This window comes from Trifolium pratense, linkage group LG3 (assembly GCF_020283565.1).
Source record: "Trifolium pratense cultivar HEN17-A07 linkage group LG3, ARS_RC_1.1, whole genome shotgun sequence".
NCBI lineage: Eukaryota > Viridiplantae > Streptophyta > Magnoliopsida > Fabales > Fabaceae > Trifolium > Trifolium pratense.
Window position 1 is genome coordinate 40,712,784 of NC_060061.1, and position 22,674 is coordinate 40,735,457.

Here is a 22,674-nt window from a genome sequence, read left to right on the forward strand (position 1 = left end):
GCACTAGAGATGTGTTTGCAATTTTAGTATATTTATGGATCACAATGACAACATTTTACATATTCACAATTAAAATGATTGTTTTCCCTATAAAAAAATAACTCTCACTGCAAATTCATTCATCTCATGATTGTTTATTTATTTATATAGAGGGGCATTTTTATCTACATTGATGAGAAAATCAATATTAAAACCCGTAGGATATTTATTTTTATTAAAAATGAATTATTTTTTTTTACTAAATTAAAAATGAATTGTTATACATGCTTAATGCTATAAATTTATATAAATATGTTGTCCCCACAACTTAAAGTTTCTGTGTCCGTCCCCGCATCTATCCTTACAAAATCGGCTTATTATCTCGCAATTGATGTGAGACTTCTTAAGATATCCTTACCAAAAACACAAAAAACCATATCAGTATCTTACTTATAAACTCATATTCAAGTCATCTCACATTCGTCCGATGTGAGACTAACATTTCATTATATTTTGTAAATCAAAACCCTTGGACATGTTAATAAAGAAGGGTCATGCTAACTAGTGCCCGGGGGCACTAGTTAAGGATACAAAAAAAGTAATTTTTGCATTGGAAATGACACTTTTTATACTTTATAAATATTGACTACACAAATTTCAATGTAATTTTACTATAATTAGTATCCTTAACTAGTGCCCCCGGGGGCACTAGTTAACATTTTCCAATAAAGAATAATTTCTTCATACTAGTATAACTCAGCCTCGATGGTAGATATATGAAATGAGCATTTACATTGGTCAATTCAGTCAACTTTCTACTAACTGCAAATTTTGGCAGTTAGTATGTAAGAATGTGCGTACAATATATAGGACGAAGCTTCGTGGCACTGAGGTTTCAGGCACCGACCACATTAACTCAAAACCTCAATCAAACTCTTCTCTTAAACAATAGTGGTTGTTACATCAACGCACGAGGTATACCATTTTTTTTTTTACAATTAAATCTAACACAAACAAAGAATCTAATTATTAATTTATTTAAAGCACCAGTCCATTATTGAATAACGTGAGCTTAGTCTGTCATTACATTAAATCCAAGGTGGAAGCATATTAATTAATCAACCTCACTTTCTATTTTTATGATCGATGTATAAATGATGAGTAATCATCATTTTAATTAATTGATTAGGAATACTCCCTCCGTCCCAAAATATAAGGGAAAATTAGTCAACCAAAATTGATGTATTTAGTCCAAATTCTTAACCAAATACATCAACTTTCTTTGACCAATTTTCCCTTATATTTTGGGACGGAGGGAGTATTGTACAAGATTATTCAAATCAATCCTACCGTGGTACCTCTAATTAAGCTACATATTGATAATGTTCTTGTAATCTAAGCTCCATCAATCTCGAGAGGCTATAAGTTTATTTATTAGTATTATGAGTCAATTGCAAGTGCATGTTCTTTAACTTGAGAGTTGTTAATTAACATCCCGATAAACTATCATCTCTAAGATTAATAATTGATTCCATAAAACCTTGAGCAATACTCTCTCCGTCCCAAATTATAAGGAAAAAAAGCCTATTTTTTTTGTCCCAAATTATAAGAGAAAAAATCATTTTCAAAAATGTTTTTTCCTTATTTTCATAAAATTAAATGCAAATTGCATTTAATTTCTTCTCTCTCTCATTTTCTCAATAAACAACAATCAATAAAAATTGTTTTTACATCTTCCTATACAACTTATTCCAAGGAAAACTCACAAAAACATACTTCAAATTCTCATGTTTTACTTTTTCTTAATAAGTGTGATTTTTTTATTTTCCCTTATAATTTGGGACGGAGGGAGTATTTAACTTACCGTGTGAATTACTCCATTTCTTTCTAATGACTACCTCCATCTCTATATTAATACTCTCCCTCTGATCAATAATAATATTGTGTATCTGTTTGCTAACTTATAGCTTATTGTATTGGTTTACAAGCTTGTTCCATAAAATTAGATATCTTGGGTAACAAATTTTTCTCATTAGCTCATAGTTTTCTTCTTTTCAAATGTTATTTAAAGTAGCATTTTCATCTATTTTTATCCTTATAATTAACCGATCACTCAAATTATAACTACTCACTCACACAAGTAAATAATTTCAAAAAAAATAATTATATATGCATTTTTATGTCATCTTATATCCATAACAGCTTGCCAAGCACTTTAACTTTAATCAGGTAGCTTTTTAGCTACAAGTTACCAACTATAAGCTAGTTTTTCAGCCATCGGCTAGCTTTTCAGTTATCTTATAGCTTAATTCTACCAAACAAGACCTATAAGTAAAAGTAATTAAGTAACAGTAAAAGTAATTAAAAAGAAATTAGTTTTGTCCACAAATTCTAATTCAATTGATGAAAAATTGAAATTGTTAAGTTGTACGTCGTGACCAGAGTTTGTATCCTGACTAAGGCACTTATATATGTGTGTCTAAGTTTCTAATTGCTACTGTCATTTCATCTAATGGTTAGTGTCACTCTCTTGCTCCTACTTATTTTTCGGAAAAGAGACTAAGACACCAAGTAATATGTTGCAAATTGTATCAACGTAAAAGGGGTTAATTAACTAAGAATAAATTGGCATGATATTCATCTTTTGTACCCTATAGACTCCTCGAAAAAATCGGTTGTAAAGAAGATCTTACTTTGTGTGTCCTACAGATTCTTTAACGAAGATTAATTACTATCGCTAAAGAACAGTCAAAACTTTACAACTCAATCAATATGGTAACCCAAAGAAAAAACGGGTTCTACCAATGAGGTTGATTTAGCGGAAACAATTAAACTCCTTCAATGTGGTGAATTATGGTTCGAATCTCGGTTGGCAAACTGATGTGTTATGAGAGAATTCCAGATATCGTCTCACTTTTATGTTGCTAAACATCTACTTTTCTATCCAATATAAGACTCTTACTCATACTTGATATACAAACAAACCCAACTCAAATGTGAGTTTATCATTCACGTTGGTTCGTTTAATGTGAGCAAGAGTCTCACATATTGGATGTTGAGCAATATATATACACACACACACTTTTATAACGTCTGATAAAGTTTTGATGAATATATGGACTATGACGTGGAGTTGTCTAAAGTTTGGGCCGTCTTCGACTATATTTTGAGGCTTTACTCGAATATTAAAAATGACCCCTAACAAAAATAACAAAAACTACTTTCATAAATTATCAAATTAAAACATTTATTAATATATGATGACCACTTGACCCTTGATAGTTGGGGTACAGATTCATTGTTGTAACATTTAATATTTATACACAGTTTTACATTATATTAGGTCTCGTCCATTGATTTGAGATCAAATAACTCAGATTCCAACTTCATTTTACACAGTAAATTGATTTCTGTTATTTATATTAATCGGACAATTGGAATATGTAATTATGTCATGCAGTTATAATTGAAAATTTCATCCATAATAACTGATATATATTAAAAATATCATAGCTGACAATGTTTAATAATACTAACATGACTAAAGTTCAATGTGGCGATCTCAAGACTCAGTCACAACAAGACTCGATAATGGTATATATCAAGGCGATAATTTAACTAAAAGTGAATGTGAATGAAAAAACTTCCGCTTGATGGGAATCATATCAAGTTAAAGATCTCATTATCTATCTATCTATGATTATGTGACCTAGCTATAATACAAGTTGTATTATTTATGTGTGATCATTTGATCTTCCCCTCTCGCACTTAAAATTTAGTCATCTAACTTTTATGTAAAGGTATAGTACTCTAACTCATGACCATACACACTACTTGATTGGGAAATTCATCATTACATTATTGGAATTGGATTCATATATATCCCACATTATTTTGATGAGTTTGTTAAAATGCCATTGGTGTGTGAATATGAAGCTAGGCTTGATTCACGGCAAAGTCGATATCTTAAAATAAGTTGGTATAAGGTTGAAGAACATTAATTGAATGGACCCTTCATGACCCAATCCTATATCCTATTAGATTTTTGTAGGTGTTCTTTTAGTTTGTGTGGTTAACGTACTTTCCTAAGATCTTGTTGGTGTATATATCTTGCACTAATGTCCAAACAATATGGACTTCCATAGAGATAGAGACAAGTTTATAGCATTCACTTGTATGCTGAAATAGACATCTATACTTACCATATATTTTGCTAATTTAATAATACATTTATGCCCTATGATAATAATTTTCACCAAACAAAAATACCAAAAAATTGAGTAAAAAAAAAGTTGAAAGAATCAGAATATATACAAAATCAATTTCGGTAATCAGAGATTCTCTGACTAATTACTGTATTAAAAAAACAGAGAAAAGAAAGAGCAAAAACTTCTATTTTTATCTAAAAGTCTCCATTCTCAAAGACTACACCTACAAGGCTACAACCACAAAAATACAAATTTATCTCCAACTATTATGACATATATTGAAAAAAAAACAATATTCCCCTAATCTTAACTCAATTGATAAAGACATTACATTATATATGCAAAGGTTGAAGTTCAAACCCGAAGACACAACACTTATCCACCAAAGAGTGGAATTTCTACCACTAGAATACTTGAGGAAAAAAAATATGACTAGGTGAGATTTTACACCGTTATCTCTTCAACATTTTCTTAAGCGGCTTTTAGAATGCACAAGTATCTCACATAGTCTACGATAGATGGATTAATCGTCTTCTGTAAATTTGAAATTCATACTATTACTCATTATCATAATTGAGATAGTGATCTAATTGATGCCGACAAAAAATAAGGAAAATGAATACTAGTTCCTCGAAACACAACTTATTTCTCTTGTTTTTATTAAATCAATATTGATCAAGTTAGTGTCTCTGTCGTATATAGAGGACCCTGAATTTCTACTTAAAGTTGGCGACTAGTGATACCACTAGTCGTCAAAGTTTTAAGCAGATTTAAGTATTGACCTACCGTAAACTATATTATATGTAATACTTCCTCACCATAGCTAATAAATATAGATGTCATTGTAATTTTGTAACTACCATATCTAAGTTTATTTTCTAAAGTACTGCTTCAAGTTTCGGGACATTGAATAGAATCATGGAGAATATATGGAAAGATGATTTTGAACTAATGATGCTAACTGGCAAGACCAATAAATTGTATATATGTCCACGAGTGGGTTAGTATCAAATCAAATCTTATAATAAAAACAAACTCTTGGTCCTAGTGAATTTGGCAGATTGGCATCCGTGTATCATGCACGGTGCATGAACTTGATCAATTGTTCTCAGTCAAATTGAAGATTAGGGAATCAAATTGAATCAAATTGGTAATAATTAATACATTCTTTCATTATTGATGCATATGTTCAAAATATTTTCTATCATGAAAAATGTGACCTAAAAGATGTGATGGGAGTATATACTATAAAGTATTTTGGGGCCTCGAAGTAATAAGTTCAACATTGCATCAATGTTATGGGTTAACTATTTGACTTAAACTTAAATGACTTTCTTAAGCCAAAGAGGCAATCATGCACAAAGAAATCAAGCCAGACTGTCAATCAGAGAAATGGATTGTCTAGAGTCACGCAATCACGTCATGCGTCACGGCAAATTTGATTGGACTATCTGATCAAAAATTGAACGGTCTACGTTTGACATCATATTATGAATATGTTATCCAAAGATGGAATATGGATTGTTCAATTAAGATTGGTTGGGTAAGATTATGTGGTTGTGTGAACGCTGGATTATCTCGACCAGACTTCAGAAAATAGAAGCTTGGTCGATTAGCAGCAAAATGGGAAAGAAATCGTATTTTAATTCTCCACCAAACACACAGATAAATTGGTTCCAATGTTAGCAAGAGTATAAGGGATCCTCATCCTCCCATTCTCTCATACTATTAATCATACTTATATTTTGTCAAACAAAAAAACACCATTAGCTCAAGAACCTAATAGATTTAACAAGATTCATCCAATGTTACCAATCATAATCCCCTAGTTTTTCTGTTTGATGTTACAAACATATCCAGAATAGGGATTTTCTTTTGTTACCCTACTTATTTTCTCGCGCACCCTACAAAATTACAAAAATACTTTTGTCCGCTACTTAAGTAGGAGAACACCCTACAAGATTTTGTTTTTTTACGAAATTTTTCAAAAATTTCTCATTCTTATAACGTCCGCTACTTAAGTAGCAGAAGGGTAAAATGAGAATGGCGTATGGTGGCACACTTGCCCAATTTTTTAGTTATTAGGTTATTAGTAGTTTTAGAATTTGGCCTTCTATTATAGATAGGCCTTTTTGTTCTCTTTGTTGATTGATTCCTTCTTTTCACGCCCCCAAGTCTCACACGCACCCCCCCCCCCCCCCCTCGGCCTTCCAATCCAGTACCTGACTCTCAATTCTCATCCTAGAATGCGAACCTTATAAAATAGGGGCAAAGGAAAGGTGAGAGATGTAAAAATATTAGATTTTATTAGATTCACATTTTAGGATGCGAACTGTTTTTTTTCTAGATTTTGCGCCCCCTGAGTTCGCTACTTGGGTAGCGGGGGGAGTATTTTTGAAATTTTCAGGGGCGAACGAGGACTTCCAAAGAGTGCGAAAAGAAAAAGTCTTGTTGATTAAGGAGAAATAGTAGTTTTTTGTTTTATTATTCAGCTTTACTGAATCATCTTTTTTTCTTTTTCTTTGACAAGAAATTCTTGAAAGCTCTCTTCCTTTACATGGCATCAGAGTCTTGCCAACAAATCATCATTTTGAAATTATAACAAAATAATAAAAAGTAGAAGAGAAAAAACAAGAAAATGTTTCTGCTATTATTGCACTCTTGGGCATGTTTGTTTTATTTTATTAAATTAGATGTTTCTTTTATGCTCTTGTCTTGATAACTTGTTTGCTATTTTTAAATTCTTTCTTAATACTGCATGGAGCTTGTTCCTCCTATAGAAATCTCTCCTGTCACAAGAGAGGATCCAGGCCCCAGCCAAGTAAAGGCAGTGATACTGCGTGGAGCTTGTCTATAGTAAATTCTAATTGTTAATGTTAAGAAACAGTTGCGATAACACCTAAAAATAATTAACTTATACCCAACTTGAGAGGTTGTCGATTTTGATTTTTGTCGGCCATATAGGAATAGATTTCCTCCTATAGAAATATCTCTGGTCGCTAGAGAGGATCAGCCAAGTAAGGCAGTGTAGGTTCAAAAAGTTTTGCTAAGTTGAGCATGAGAATATTGTAGAGGTAGATTACATTTTTGCTGTATAAATACAGTTCATTTTGTCCCGTGAGCTTAGCTCAGTTGGCAGGACATTGCATTATATATACAGGGGACCGAGGTTCAAACCCCGGTCATCAAAGGCAATCAAACAAATTGTGCACCTTCATTAAATTATGGAAACACATGTATATTATTTATTCCCCTCAGCTTCATCTTCAATGCTAATGGAGTTCCTCAACTCATAATAGCACAAATTACACTTTGGTTCTTTTTCAGTAACCATTTATCAAGACCTATATTTTTCTGTCAGTTTTCGAATAATGTATACATGCGGCGATAAATGGATGATTGAATCACACTTTAAGTTAGAAACAAGCACTTCACACTAGTAGCTACCATTCTGTCTGCATCAATCGCAAGCTGAATGACTATTTCAATCGAATTCATTCAGAATCGCGGTAAAGCTGGAATGTCCTAAATTATGGTATAAGACTATAAGATAATATATTCATGGCTATAGTACAGGTTCTACTTCTCAGTATTCTCACAATATCATATAAAGAATGAAGACAAGGGGAGAATCCAGACAGATCTCTTGAGAGGATCAATCAATTTTACCTATTGTCCCTGTCTATTTAATTACTAGCAAACAAAAGGATGTAATAAGAACAAAAAACTTTTCCAGCGCCAATCAAATTCCATAGGCTTTTGCATAAATTGATAACGATAGAAACCAACTATATCATGAAGTTGACAAGTAGATAGAGCTGGATCATAATTTGGAAATGTTATTTCAGAAACCTTTCTCTTGACTTGTACACAAGAAATCATGGTATTCCATGAATCGTACATGTTTGGATTGACAGTGACTTTGGCAGAACCATGGTATAGGTATACCACTACAATTTTAGCAAAATCTACACCTTAGAGCTTCAGCAAAATCAGTTTCATCCTTGTGAAACTCACTATCAATCCAAACATATTCATGTGAATGAATACCAACTCCTCCTGGTGCTAAAACCTGGGATCTTCCTCCCAAATTCAAGTTCAAAAAGACCAAAACCAAAGACCCTGTCCTCTCTTTATTCATCCAATTATTTACACCTTGTCATGTCTCACCTTTCAGTCTTTAACTCTATAACTATCAAAGTAACTTAACTATTTCAACTAACCAATAGATACATTCTCCCTCTTCAGTTGGGGTCTGCTAAAAGAGGGAAAAATTACTAGTACTGTTTTTGAAACTCAAAATACAGTAGATCTGGAATTAATAAACCCGTGACTCAATTAGTCTAAGATAATGAATATAACTAATAAATGCTAGATGAGTCTTCCTTTTCAATGTTTTAATCTACGGCTGCAACTGTTTAGTTTCCTGGCCTAACCATTCACCACTCTCATATATCCTGCAAACCATCTAAAATCCAATTTGAACCCATACATCATTAGCACACCACTCCTAAAGGCTTGTGAATCTTCCTAGCTTACTCAACTTAGAAAGGTCCAAATCCAAATGATTCTAGTCCTTTTTTCCGATATATAAACTAGCTACTAGTCACTACCATAACTTACAAAGAAATGAGCATTATAATTAACAAATTAAATTTCATGATAAAAAAAAGCTCACTCTTAACTATCAATACCGTTCTAATTTCTAAACATTCAAATGTGAAATAACTACTACAATGGAACAGTTGAGGGAAATCACCAATTGAAACCTAAAATTTACAACAAAAATGATCTGAACAGGAAAACATACAATGATAAATATAGATAGATAGCAAATGTGGACTGCATTCAACACATTCAAAACTTTGTATCCTAATTACACTACAAATTCATAGATATATACACACAAGAATCCGTAGCCATTTACCTTCATTTTCGGACACCATTTGATCCGCTGCTTCCTTGAAACAAAGTGGTAAGCCGAGCTTCAACATCCTCTATTCCAAACTTGATATACTTATCACTATTCTTTGCAAGCTCTGGAACAATTCGAAACCTTCCAATAAAGCTTCCATATGCAGGCAACAAGATCTTTTCGATGGAGATCCTTAATTCTTCCCTGAGTTGCTCATCAAAGACAAACCACTGAGATTGAACTCTACATATTTCTTCAAAATGCAGATTGAACATCTTTAGTTTCTCCTTCATGGGTTTTGCAGCCATTGTCTCCACCTTCAGTAACCCAAACAACTTGTTCCACGAGCTTCTTTGATAGTTCATATGGCATTGCCGAATTTTGGCAGTGTGTTTTCTGATCCAATCATCACCCAAAAGCGTTCCTAATTCACTGTCTTTAGTCTTCTGAACAATGTATCTCCCATTATTCATCATAAAAACAGAGCACAAAGCCGGGTCTTTGTAAATTTTAGACTTTGCTTCCAAATTTCGTTCTAACAAGTCCATAACCCATGAAATTTGAACAGAAAATGAAGAATTTGATTGTAACCTATCATCATGCTTAGGGTAATCCTTCAAAGTAAGTGCATTGTCTTGAAAAACAAGTTCTAGGGTTTGGTACGACCGGCACACAGCGCGGAGGTAGTTCATCACGTAACGAGTGATTGGATGAAGACCTCCTCCGGGAACAATCGCCTTCACCGGATCACGACTAATCAGATTCTCCAATTCAATGAAAATTCCTCTAATAGCTTCTCCTAACCTCTTCCAAATCGTGATCGCTTCGTTAACAAGGAACGAGCAATACTGATCAGAGAACAACGATTCAAATTCAGGAATTAGGTCACGCATAGTCTCAAACACATCGAGGACTCTAAACAAACGTTCCGGCGAGCGACTACCTATGGCTACAGCATCGGCAAAATTCAGCAACTGAATCACTGCTCCACGACAGACTTCCATGAAGGAAAGATCAGCAGCTGCCGATGACGAAGACAAACCGGAGAAGACGCGATCGCAGAGACGCCGCTCACTCGGGAAGAGGATTTTGAGAGCGACATTCGAAGCCTTAATCCATCGTTCAATCTCGTCTTCAAGCTCTTGCCATGGCATCTTGTGAACCTCCGAAATGCTCAATTTCTGTAACCCTAACCTCGACAAACTCTCCTCCAAAAACTCCCTCCTACAACCACCGTAAACATGCGAGCACTCCTTCCCAAACCCCGCCGCAATCATCCGTTTCGCTATTTCCCGGAGATCGTTAACCGTCGCCGGAGGTAGCGCATCAATCACAACATTGTAATCAACAACCGCCTTCGCCACAGGAATCACATACTCATCACCGTCAATTTCTTCTTCTTCATCTTCCTCACCATTCGAATCATACAACGAACTACCGTTCTGAGTCAACTCGTCGCTGTTCCGCGTCACATCAAACGATTCACCTCCGATTTCCATAAGTGACCGAAACTCTTCCTCCGCACGAAACATAGCCTGTTGAAGAATATCATCAGCGCGTTGTAAACACGCTCCGACAACCTTATCATCGGAGAGAGGACTCCAATCTTCAATCGTCGAAACGAGCTCGTCAACGGTGGAGAGAAACGCGGTGGAGTTGCAACAAACAGAATTTTCCGACGAAAGATGATCTGAAATCTGACGGTCAAGAGAATTTACAGTTTGTTCAAGTGCAGCGCAGCGTACGGTATCATTCCCTACACCTTCATCAGAAAGTTTCTCCTTAGAAAATCTACCGTCGAAGTTTGAGAATATTTGAAGAATATCATCGGCCATGTTGTTGGTTTGGCCTAACGTTTTTGCTATGTGGCGCGCCACAGCGAGTAATTTCTCTTCGCCGTTTTCAGCCATTTTGTGGTTAGTTTAGTGATTAGTTTGGAAAGTGTTTTTCAGAGAAAGTGAAAGAGAAGAAGTGTAGAGAGAAAAAGGGTTTGGAATGACGAAAATATCCTTGGAAAAACGCGCTTTGTGAAGAGGTTAAAGTAGGGAGAGAGTGGGAAGTTGCGGTTGGAAGGGACGTGACGGGAACGTGGAAAGCGGTTTTCGGTGGTTGTTTCGTTTGTTTCGCAGCTTTTTGTGTCTTGTCTTGTCTTTATTTTATTTTTTATTTTTTTTATATTTTTATTTTCGACTATTTTCTTTAATTTCATTTCATGATGGTTATGTTTGTTAAAAATAAGTTATAAGCTAACTGATAGTTAAAAATTTAGCTTATAGCTAAAAAGCTATTAAAATAAAATTAGAGTGTTTGGTAAATTTAGTGTGTGTTTGGTAAGTCCAATAAGCTAGCTTATAGCTTATTGGACTAGTTTATAAGCTTGTTTGAAAAAAATAAAAGTGTTTGATAAAAAGCTTTTCTCACGAGCTTATAGCTTTTTTTGAGATGTTATTTCAAGTAGCGTTTGAGCTTATAGCTTATAGCTTTTTACAGTTTTTTCCATTTTTAACCTTTAATTTAATTTAATTATTTTTTATAAAATAAAAAACTACCCACTAAAACAAAAACTACCCACTACATATAAATGTTCTTTTATGTATTTTTATATTTATCAATCATTTAAAAAGCTAATTTTACCAAACACTTTAATTTCAATCAGCTAGCTTTTCAGCTATCAGCTATAAACTAGCTTTTCAGCTATTAGCTAGCTTATCAGCTATAAGCTAGCTTATAGCTTTATTTTACCAAACAGAGCCTTAGTTGTTGTAAGTACAAAATGACATAAAAATACATGGTTAGTGGGTATGGTTAGTGAGTAGTTACTATATTTTAAAAAAAATAAAGAAATAATAAATAAAAATAATAAGGTAAAAATGGGAAAAATGTAAAAAGCTATAAGATATAAACTTATACACTACTTAAAATAGCATCTCAAAAAACGTTATAAGCTAGTTAGAGAAGCTCGTTATCAAACACTTCACATTTTTATCAAACAAACTTATAAGGTAGTCCAATAAACTATCAGTTAGCTTTAGGACAATTTTTCCGCTCCCAGTGCATGCAGTCAATACTCCCAATCATCAATGTCATTCTCCACTTTGTTAGCCTCTTGTTGCATCAATGTCATTTTCTCCATTTGTTCAAGCTCTTTCTCCCTTAATTGTTTGAATTCAGTCCATTCTTTTTCCACCACCTCCGAGGTTTCCTTGCTTTATTTTTTACCCTTTTTTTTAGCTGCCTCCCTACCCATAGGACGAGCACTAGATCCTACAGAGTTTGAGCCACATGCATCACTCTCGTGAGATCTCTAAGATCCACTACTTCCCGAGCCAGTATTTCCTCCTAATTGACTATTATAACGTGGCTGATCACGGAGAGCTTGTCATTCTGCCATTAAAGTGAATTGAACATTCTTCCCACATGCGTATATTTCTTGCGCTTTTGCCAAAACGTCATTCTCCGACCAACTGCTTGCTTGCAAACGCCTAGCGGCCTCATAAGCGTCAATCCATTTACCCAGTATTTTGTTCATATAATTAAAACGGTTTCGGCATGCAGCTCCATCACACGGAGAATCGAATGAGCAATGCTCATTACAATAGTCAGCACTTTTACCCCAATATGTATCACCTTTCTCGTTTCTCCCGACAACACTGCTTGTTCCAAATTTAATCCACCCACTAATTAGCACCAAATTTTGATCAGTGTTCCACCCAATTTGATGGTTTTTCTTGCTCTTAGGAGTTGAATCATCTGAATTTGGAGTGACTTCATTAGCAATAGTTATTTGTGTTGAAAATTCGGGAAAGTTAGGTGTACCACCACTCGGAAAATTTTCATTAACCATCGGCATGTAACTATTAAACGGGGGTGTTTGAGATGGATTTCTCAGCATAGATCCATAATATGGATGAAAGTTTGGAACAAAGGATGATTGGTTGAAATTAGGTGTTAAACCAAAATTAGGTATGTTTTGAGGATGTTGATTGAAAAATTGATTTGAATTTTGATAATTGTTGGGATGATTAGAAGAATTTTGGGTGTTGTTGAAGTGATTATTGGGATCCATTTCACTTAAAAAAAGACTAATACTTCAAGATTAACACTAATAGGAAGATAAAATAAGATTATTATAGTGAAAAAATTCGTTTTTTTTTTTCTGTGTCCAAATCAAATGAACCAGGTCTCTATTTATAGACAAAAAAAAATCATGAATTTTGGTAAAAAAATAAAAAATTAATTTGCTATGAAATAATTGAGTTCAAAGTATTATTGTGATAAAAATCCGGCCGGCCAATCAAAAAGCAACACGTGTCAGGATAAGCTTCTCTCTCTTCGTCGCTCTGCCAATCACGCGCCTTGTCTGCGCGTGTGCTGCACGCGCCGTGCTTGAACGAACAGGAACATGCCACGTAACCCCCCACGTTCAGATTCAACACAGTTGAAAAAATTCAACTCCTCACTCCTCCACATCATTCAACACCCAATTTCAACATACCTCCTCCAATCATTTTCAACTATCAACCCCTATTAAACACACCCATTGTAATTGGTCTTAGCAAATACAGTCCAAAATCTCAAGAGAAAATTTTGGAGATGTCGAAATAGTGAGGTAAGAACAATGTTACCAAATTTCTTCCTTTTTCATGCATTTTAGTCATAAATTTTGATTTTTGTTTTCATATTTTCCAGTCATAAATTTCGAAATATTTTTCATGAATTCTTCAATTATATGATGTTTGTAATGGTGTTGTAGAGTATGTAAAGTTGTGAGCTGTTTGTTTGAGATGATGAACTCTGATATTGATGTGATGAATAGAACAAAAAAACCAGTAACAATGGCAACTGTGAAATGATGATTGAAATTTGCAAGGAATCTGGCAAGTAGTTTGGTAAGGAAATTGGGAAGGAGTTGAGTTAATGTGTAATGGTTACAATAATGATGTGTTTGATTTTGTTTAATATTACCTACAAGTCAATGTAATAGGTAGTTTATAAGGTAATGGTTTGAATGTTATGTACTAATAATTAGTATTGTTTATGATGTATCAACTGATAGTATTATAAATTTATTAAGGAATGAAAAATGCAGTACATATTCACAAACTTAAAGATTGTAAAATCTGCACAATTCATATTGAATACACATAAGTTAAGATGGTACATATTCACACATTTAAGACAATAAAATATGCACAATTGCAAAGGAACTTAAAGTATATAATTCATTAGATATTAATAAACATATGTTAATATCCCTTCATCAGCCTATGTGATCTCTATAGGTTGGTCACGAGTTGAACCAACTCCAACAATTGGGTTTTTAAAGCAATTAAGCATATCCTTTCAGTGCTTCTTCTTTTCACATTCACAAATTTCTTCTTCATAGTTTTCTTCTTCACATTCTTGTCATTGAAAACCTTGCCCTTCCTAACTTTGTCTTGTTCTGCATTGTCTTTCTCGGTAGGGATGACAATATGTAGGGTATGGGTAGGGTACTATAATACTCATCCCCATACCCGCAGTTTGAAAAAATACTCGTACCCGTCCTCATACCCGCGTGGGTAACAACCTTTGTACCCGTCCCCATACCCTATAGATACGTAAGTACTCATACCCGTACTCGTTACCCGCATTTTTTTCTAAAACTATATTGATCAATTATAAAATATCATATCGTTTTAATATAATTAATTATTTTTTTAAGATTTTAATGTTGAATCATGAAAATTATAAACAAAAAATTTACTAATCTCATGTTAAAGTTCATTTCTTTGTTGACATGTGTTTGTATTATGTTATAAATAATTGTTTTTATTAAAAATGTGTAATAGTTTAATAGTGTTGTATTTTTTACAATTGATATACATATGTTATTATATAATAATCTATATAAAATAAATAAATAATTGTTTTTATTAAAAATGTGTAATAGTTTAATAGTGTTGTATTTTTTACAATTGATATACATATGTTATTTTATAATAATCTATATAAAATAAATAAATATCCGTACCCGCACCCATACCCATTCATTTTTGCGGGTAATTACTCATACCCGTGCCCGTACCCAAAATGCAGGTTTTTACCCTACCCGTTATGGGTATTTTGTGCGGGTATCCACTGGTATGGGTCAAATTGTCATCCCTATTTCTTTGCCACTTCAATGTCTTGAATTTGTGTGCTATTTGGAATATCATCTGCAGTAATTTTAGGAATTATTGTCATAACTGAAGTAACAAGGTTTGTCACAAGAAAGAGGAGTTTGAATTGTGACCCTTTTAAATTTTAAACTGCAAAACAAGTTAAGACAATAACAGACTATAGCAGCACAATGTTAGATCAACTGGAGAACGTTCTCCTTAAAATATAAGTGCAAGGAAGTGTTTAGTGTGTATAGTGTTTGCACAAATAAAATAGTAAGTGAGAATAGAATCACACAAAGAATTTATCCTGGTTCACCCCTTAATAGTATGGGCTACTCCAGTCCCCACTTGCGTGGGATTATCCACTATAATCTAGATCAAGATTACTGAAACTTCCATTTGATCTAAGCCCAGATCAAAGACCCTTTATGATCTAAAACCAAGACCACAAAGTATCCAGCTATAACCAGCTGATCTACCTTTACAAGGTAACCTCAATCAATTATATCCAATTGACTTGAGAGAATCCTAAGAATTTATCGATGATTTCTTTTGGATCTAAGCTTATGAACCTAACCGGTTGTGAAGCTTACAAATTATACACTCAAAGTACTCTACAAAATATGATCCTAGATTTCTAGAGAGCTTTAGAGTAAGAGTGAAAAGAAGAGCTTGATTGCTTGAGATGAAATGTATTAGATTGCTTTGTGTGCTTCTAGTTCTTGCTCTTCCAACCAAATCAACGTGTTATTTATAGATGGAGATGTTCCCATGTTGCTTGGACATCACACATATACGTTGTGAGTGGAGAAATAGCCGTTGTGAGAGAAACAAAACAGTTCATGTGATTTTGTCCTTTAGATGCTCCAGGAGATCATTTTTCTAATGGTCTCTGACTGTCACATTGTACTTGTTGACAGAAATATTCTTTAGCCAACTGTCAATGAGTTGTTTCTGAGCATATATCCGTTGCACATGTATTTCCCATGTGTGGAAATAAGATTTGAATGCATTTGGATAAGATTGTCACCTAAGTAGAAAAACTTGGGAGATCATTCTCTAGGATTTTGGAGACAATTCTCTGAAGTGGTGTGGATAAGGTCCAACGAATTTATGAGCTGTTGCAAGTTGTCAAACAATTGTAAACACTCAACAAAGGCATAAAGTAGCAACTGTTCACTTGTCCTTCAAATGACACATGAATAGTAAAAGAATTATTCTTTTATGGAAGAATGTAGCCACCCTTGTCATACTCTTGTACTTGGATCAGATGTGAAGCTTCCTTGCAAGCTGTCACCACTTATTGTTGAGTTCTCATTGGTCTAGATTATCTTCTTTAATGATGTTCTTGGAGAACATAGAGCCTTGTTGCAAGATGTGATTTTATTATTCCTTAAAGAAGCTTATTCGAGTAAGTCCAATAACCAAAATCAATTCTTTGCGTTAAATGACTTATTTGCACTGTTATGATCCCTTAATAAGTCCAACTTAAAAGTTCATTCTTGTCTTGTACCTAGTTGACTTGAATAAGTGCTTATGCTTTTGAACACGTGAGTCTGGAGACCAATATGAGATCATTCTCTGAGACAGATTTGTCTAAAACGTGTTTGATTCTTTTTGAAAGTTATGGAGAAGAGGGAGAAGAAAAGGTAGTTAGTTAGAGTGAGAGATGAAAAATGAGAAGGGTTTGTTTGGGTTTGGGTGGAACGAACAAATGAGAAGGGTTTGTTGTAGTTAAGCCAAAAAACTTCTAATACTAAAGTCTATATTAGCAATACATAACTCTGCCAAACAAAACTATTGCTACTAAAATCTACATTAGCAAGACTTAGCTTAAACATTCGTCTGTCCAAAGATATGAGACACTAACAAAAACTTCTAATTAAGTTGAGACAATCAGACCAATGATTTTGAAGCATTCAAAGCACAATTTCAAGATTAGAAAAAACTTGAATCACCAACATGAAAGTGCATGAAAAAAATACAAGAGAGTGAAGTTTAATTTACGTTTACCATTTTTCTACTATTTTTCTTTTATTGTTCTAAATGACCAAACTTCTAATACAAAATAAAAACACTTGTTATAAATTATTTAGTAAAACATTTTGAAATTCCGGCATGCAGTGAACATATGTTGCGATAGATGCTACATCATCTCGTACCAATACAAAACACAATAGACAAGTTAAATAAAATGCATAACGTAAATAACATAGATAAGTTGTTAACCCAATTCGCTGCAACTCACCTACTCTTGGGCATACCAATCCAGGAAGGAAATCCACTATGATAGTAATGACTTCGGTAAGTAAATTAGGTTTTGCACCTTTCTTTAAATAGACAGAGCTTCATGGGTTTGGACTTCAACAGAACACAACTACTTCTACTCCAAAAAACCTTCAGTAGATATGTTTTAAAATTGGCAAAATTACACTACAAGTCCTTTATCTTATTTTTTTGTAACAGTTTGGTCCTTTATCTTTTTTTTGTAACAATTTGGTCATTTATCTTTTTTTTTGTAACACTTTGGTCCTTATCTTATTTATTTATAAAAAATAAAGGACCAACGTGTTACAAATAACAAAAGATAAAAGACCAAACTATTACAAAAAAGGGGACTAAAGTGTTACCAATAAAAAACATAAAGGACTAAAGTGTTACAAATAAAAGACAAAGGACCAAAGTGTTACAAAAAAAGATAAAGTACCAAAATGTTACAAAAAAATAAGATAAAGGACCTGTAGTGTAATTTTGCCTTTAAAATTAAATCTTCCACAAATATATTTGCATCAAATATTCCTATTGTCCATAGATATATTTTCTGCAGCAATCTCCTTGAAGCACAAAAATATATTTGACACGAATCAAATCTTTTATTTATTCCTTAATCTTCTATAACAAACTTGAGAAACCTGAGGATCAAATAATCGCCTTCTGAAGATTCCTAACCATGCGCGTCTTGGTGTACACAACTAGCACGAAACAATTTTTCAACCAAATTTTTAAAAGATTTCATGCGAAAATAATGGCGCGCTTCAGGTAGACATAATGTTGTACACACATGCTACAACATCTTGTGCAGCATTCTGGCTATAACTTGTTTTTACAAAATGTAGCCAACATAAAAAAACCTAACACATATAACTTCAATTGAAGACACAAATAAGAGTAAAAGTTATATCATAAAGAACTCAAACAAAGTAAAATAGAGAACATACAAGAAGTGAAAACAACACAATATTTTTATACTAGTTCACAATCAACATGATAAGCTAATCCAGTCTATTGACTTTGACTTTACCCTATAATATAAGAAGGAATAAGAAGGACTTCAATTATTACAATCATTTGATTACAATCACTATGATAAATCATTATCCTAGATCGCCTAGCTCAATTTTGAATGCTAAGGAAAACTAAAGACAAGAAAAGTATAGAAAACTTAGAAAAAATTGTACCATTTTTGGAATTTGGAATGAATTACACAAGTGAGGGATGATTTTTACTAAGCATATTATGAAATACCTTAATTTTGTGCATCTTATAAGTAGTCATGATGACATTATTATTGATTAAGTACATAAATATATGAAACGAAGAGACGAAGCCGACATTTTATTTTTATTTTTTAAGTGCTACGGCGATAACAAATTTGCTAGGGTTTTATCGAGAGGTTTTTGCACAAAACATCACAATCAATCAAGTTTTTTACGATCGTAGCGGCAAAAATCAGGATTCTACACACTTAATTTTTCACAATTAATAATATTTTAAGGTCTTATTAATTACACACCAATTAAGTTTTTTTTTTTACTAAATAAAAGGTATTCATTCATTCAAATTGATAAGAGTACATCGATGCAGTACAAATTCAAAATCACTAAAAACAAAAAGGATGAATCCGCGTACAACCTCACAACATCCATGTTAATAGCATAAAACGGCATATTGCATAAGCCTACATATTTGACTATATAGAAGTTTCCGGAATATCCATGTCTCCGGATCTGTAGCGTTGATGACACCAAAGTCATCGATTGGATCTGCACTGAATCAACTTTAATCCTTCAACCTGAAACAAATGAACATCGTACCAAGACGGGATGACAATACTCTGCACTAAGACGGGATACTCCGCACTAAGACGGGAAAATCAAAACAAAGGATGATGAAATCACAAAAACAAACCAAAGAAATACTAAATATATGTGGAAATCACACTTATTTAATTAAAATAGAAAGAAAAACAATTTAGAGGGGTGATTTGAGGCCTAAATTGACCCTAAATCACTCCCTCTAGTAGATCAAGAAGAAGAGAAAAAGTGACGACGGCTAGGGTTAAAGGAGGAGGAGAAGGAGAAAAATTGTTGTGTTTAACCCACTATGTTGGTTAAAGAGTTTTATGTGCACCTTTTTACTTGTGAACATTTATCATAATTAACAATGTGCACCTTTTTACTTTGGACAAATAAACCTTGACATTTAGTTAATTTATACTAGAAAATTGAGGGCTGACTAGGTAAGTTTTATTAAATGTCGTGCACTCATTTGGTAATTTAACTCACTTAATTATAAATATATGCAACCTAAATAAACGATCTATCAAATCAAAAATACAATTTTACATGATAGTAGTATGTAACTACTAATTATAAACATCAAACAAGTCAAATAAACACAACAACAACAACAACCAGTGAACAATATATAGTAGCTGTATTATGTTTGTCTAATCTTGAAATTTCTCTTTATTTAGAGTTACTGTAGTGAATCGTGATCACAATAAATCAAAAAAATAAAAATTATAAAAATGAAACTTAACCAATGTGAGAAAAATAAAGCCTAAATCATATACGAAACATAATAAAATCATGATATTATGATAGTGTAAGGAAAAAACAGCCCAATATAGAAAATTATAAACATTAGGTTTGCTAACGAAACACATGAAATACACATTAAGAAAAACTAAAAAAAAAGAACAAACACATAATATTGGGATTGAACAGAAATCACGCTGCAAGTGAGATATTAATTAAGAGCCATGATTCATTCATGTATTTCGTTTCCTATTAACAAGTGTTTTCCTTAGTTTTATGTTTTAAAAAATATTGGAATTTACTAACTTGTCCTTTCTTTATAACTAACTTAAACTAATAACAAATGGGTACTTTGGTCCAATATGAAAATGTGTACCTTGCTAATATATATATATATATATATATATATATATAGGGGTTTTCTAACTTAGACCCTAGTTAGGTCTAAGTTAGCAAGGTGCACCTTTTGAGTTGGACCAAAATACCCATTCTTTTAATTTTTGAAAGAATAGAGCAACAGGGGCATTAATAGACGTGGATCCAGTGTCGCGCGCGTACGGAAGGACCATGGTTACAGACCGTTGATTTCCATCAGACAGCCAAGATGTGATCTCATTAAGACTGTCTGATCAATCAGACAGCCCAGATCATCCTGATCTATCAGATCATCTTGTCTGCGCCACACTAGATTATATGCTGGAGAGAGAAAATTTTGCTTTTGAAAAAGGCAGCCACGTGTCAGCATATGAATGGGTCTGCGTGATTTTTTTCATTTTATACTTTAAACTCGATTATTTCGTCGTAAATTAATTTTTTATTTTTTATACCAAAATTCATAATTTTTTTTTCTCTACAAATAGAGACTTGGTTCGTTTGATTTGGACACCGAAAAAAAAACGCAATTTTTCACTACTTTAAACTCGATTATTTCGTCGTAAATTAATTTTTTATTTTTTATTTTTTATACCAAAATTCATAATTTTTTTTCTCTCTACAAATAGAGACTTGGTTCGTTTGATTTGGACACCGAAAAAAAAACGCAATTTTTCACTACTTTAAACTCGATTATTTCATCGTAAATTAATTTTTTATTTTTTATTTTTTATACCAAAATTCATAATTTTTTTTTTCCTACAAATAGAGACTTGGTTCGTTTGATTTGGACACCGAAATCCTTCTGAAACCATTTATATGGTAGAATGGTTTCAGAGAGTTGTAATCTGAAACCATTTTGCTGGTAGAATGGTTTCAGTAAGTTGATTACTAGTTATTTGCTTCTGAAACCATTTAGCTTGTAGAATGGTTGCACATAGTTGTATTCTGAAACCATTTTACTGGTAGAATGATTTCAGTGAGTAATTTATTAATTGTGTTTGCTTCTGAAACCATTTATCTGGTAGAATGGTTTCAGAGAGTTGTAATCTGAAACCATTTTGCTGGTAGAATGGTTTCAGTAAGTTTATTATTAGTTATTTGCTTCTGAAACCATTTAGCTTGTAGAATGGTTGCACATAGTTGTATTCTGAAACCATTTTACTGGTAGAATGGTTTCAGTGAGTAATTTATTAATTGTGTTTGCTTCTGAAACCATTTATCTGGTACAATGGTTTCAGAGAGTTGTAATCTGAAACCATTTTGCTGGTAGAATGGTTTCAGTAAGTTGATTATTAGTTATTTGCTTCTGAAACCATTTAGCTTGTAGAATGGTTGCACATAGTTGTATTCTGAAACCATTTTACTGGTAGAATGGTTTCAGTGAGTAATTTATTAATTGTGTTTGCTTCTGAAACCATTTATCTGGTAGAATGGTTTCAGAGAGTTGTAAACTGAAACCATTTTGCTGGTAAAATGGTTTTAGTAAGTTGATTATTAGTTATTTGATGAGATTAAGGTAGTGAAAAATTGGGTTTTTTTTTTCTGTGTCCAAATCAAACGAACCAAGTCTCTATTTGTAGAGAAAAAAAAATTATGAATTTTGGTATAAAAAATAAAAAATAAAAAATTAATTTACGACGAAATAATCGAGTTTAAAGTAGTGAAAAATTGCGTTTTTTTTTCGGTGTCCAAATCAAACAAACCAAGTCTCTATTTGTAGAGAAAAAAAAATTATGAATTTTGGTATAAAAATTAAAAAATAAAAAATTAATTTACGACGAAATAATCGAGTTTAAAGTATAAAATGGAAAAAAATTAACGCAACCAATCAGATCATGACACGTGGCCTGCCTTTTTCAGAAATTTCTCTCTCCGCGTCATCAAGCAACTACCACGCGCGTCTGTCGGTGCGTGTGATGCACGCGCGCTGCTTTTGGCCACTAACACGCTGCCACGTGTCCTGGGGGGGGAAAAAGAAGTGGGGGGTGCGTGTACTGTTGCGTAAAATTACAGAAATGCCCCTGTTGCTCTATTCTTCCAAAAAATTAAAAAATGGGTATTTTTGTCCAACTCAAAAGGTGCACCTTGCTAATTTAGACCTAACTGGGTCTAAATTAGCAGCCCCCATATATATATATATATATATATATATTGTATTTTTAATCATATCATATATATTCTTAATTTTTATAAAATGATCCAAACGAGATTGTCAAACAAATGAAGTATTTTGT

The 22,674-nt window shown here is 33.1% G+C and overlaps 1 protein-coding gene across 1 annotated transcript; it reads right to left on the reverse strand.

Moving 5' to 3' along the window:
• Positions 1–8,869: 8,869 nt before the first annotated feature.
• On the reverse strand, positions 8,870–11,241 carry LOC123913881 (exocyst complex component EXO70B1-like). The gene has a single exon (XM_045964779.1). The coding sequence runs from the start codon at positions 11,010–11,012 to the stop codon at positions 9,117–9,119; it is 1,896 nt and encodes a 631-aa protein (XP_045820735.1). The 5' UTR covers positions 11,013–11,241; the 3' UTR covers positions 8,870–9,116.
• Between the last annotated feature and the right edge of the window lie 11,433 nt (positions 11,242–22,674).

What these genes read in the sequence shown, in the direction of transcription:
- LOC123913881 (XM_045964779.1), bottom strand. Translation starts at nt 11,012, where the DNA reads ATGGCTGAAAACGGCGAAGAGAAATTACTCGCTGTGGCGCGCCACATA.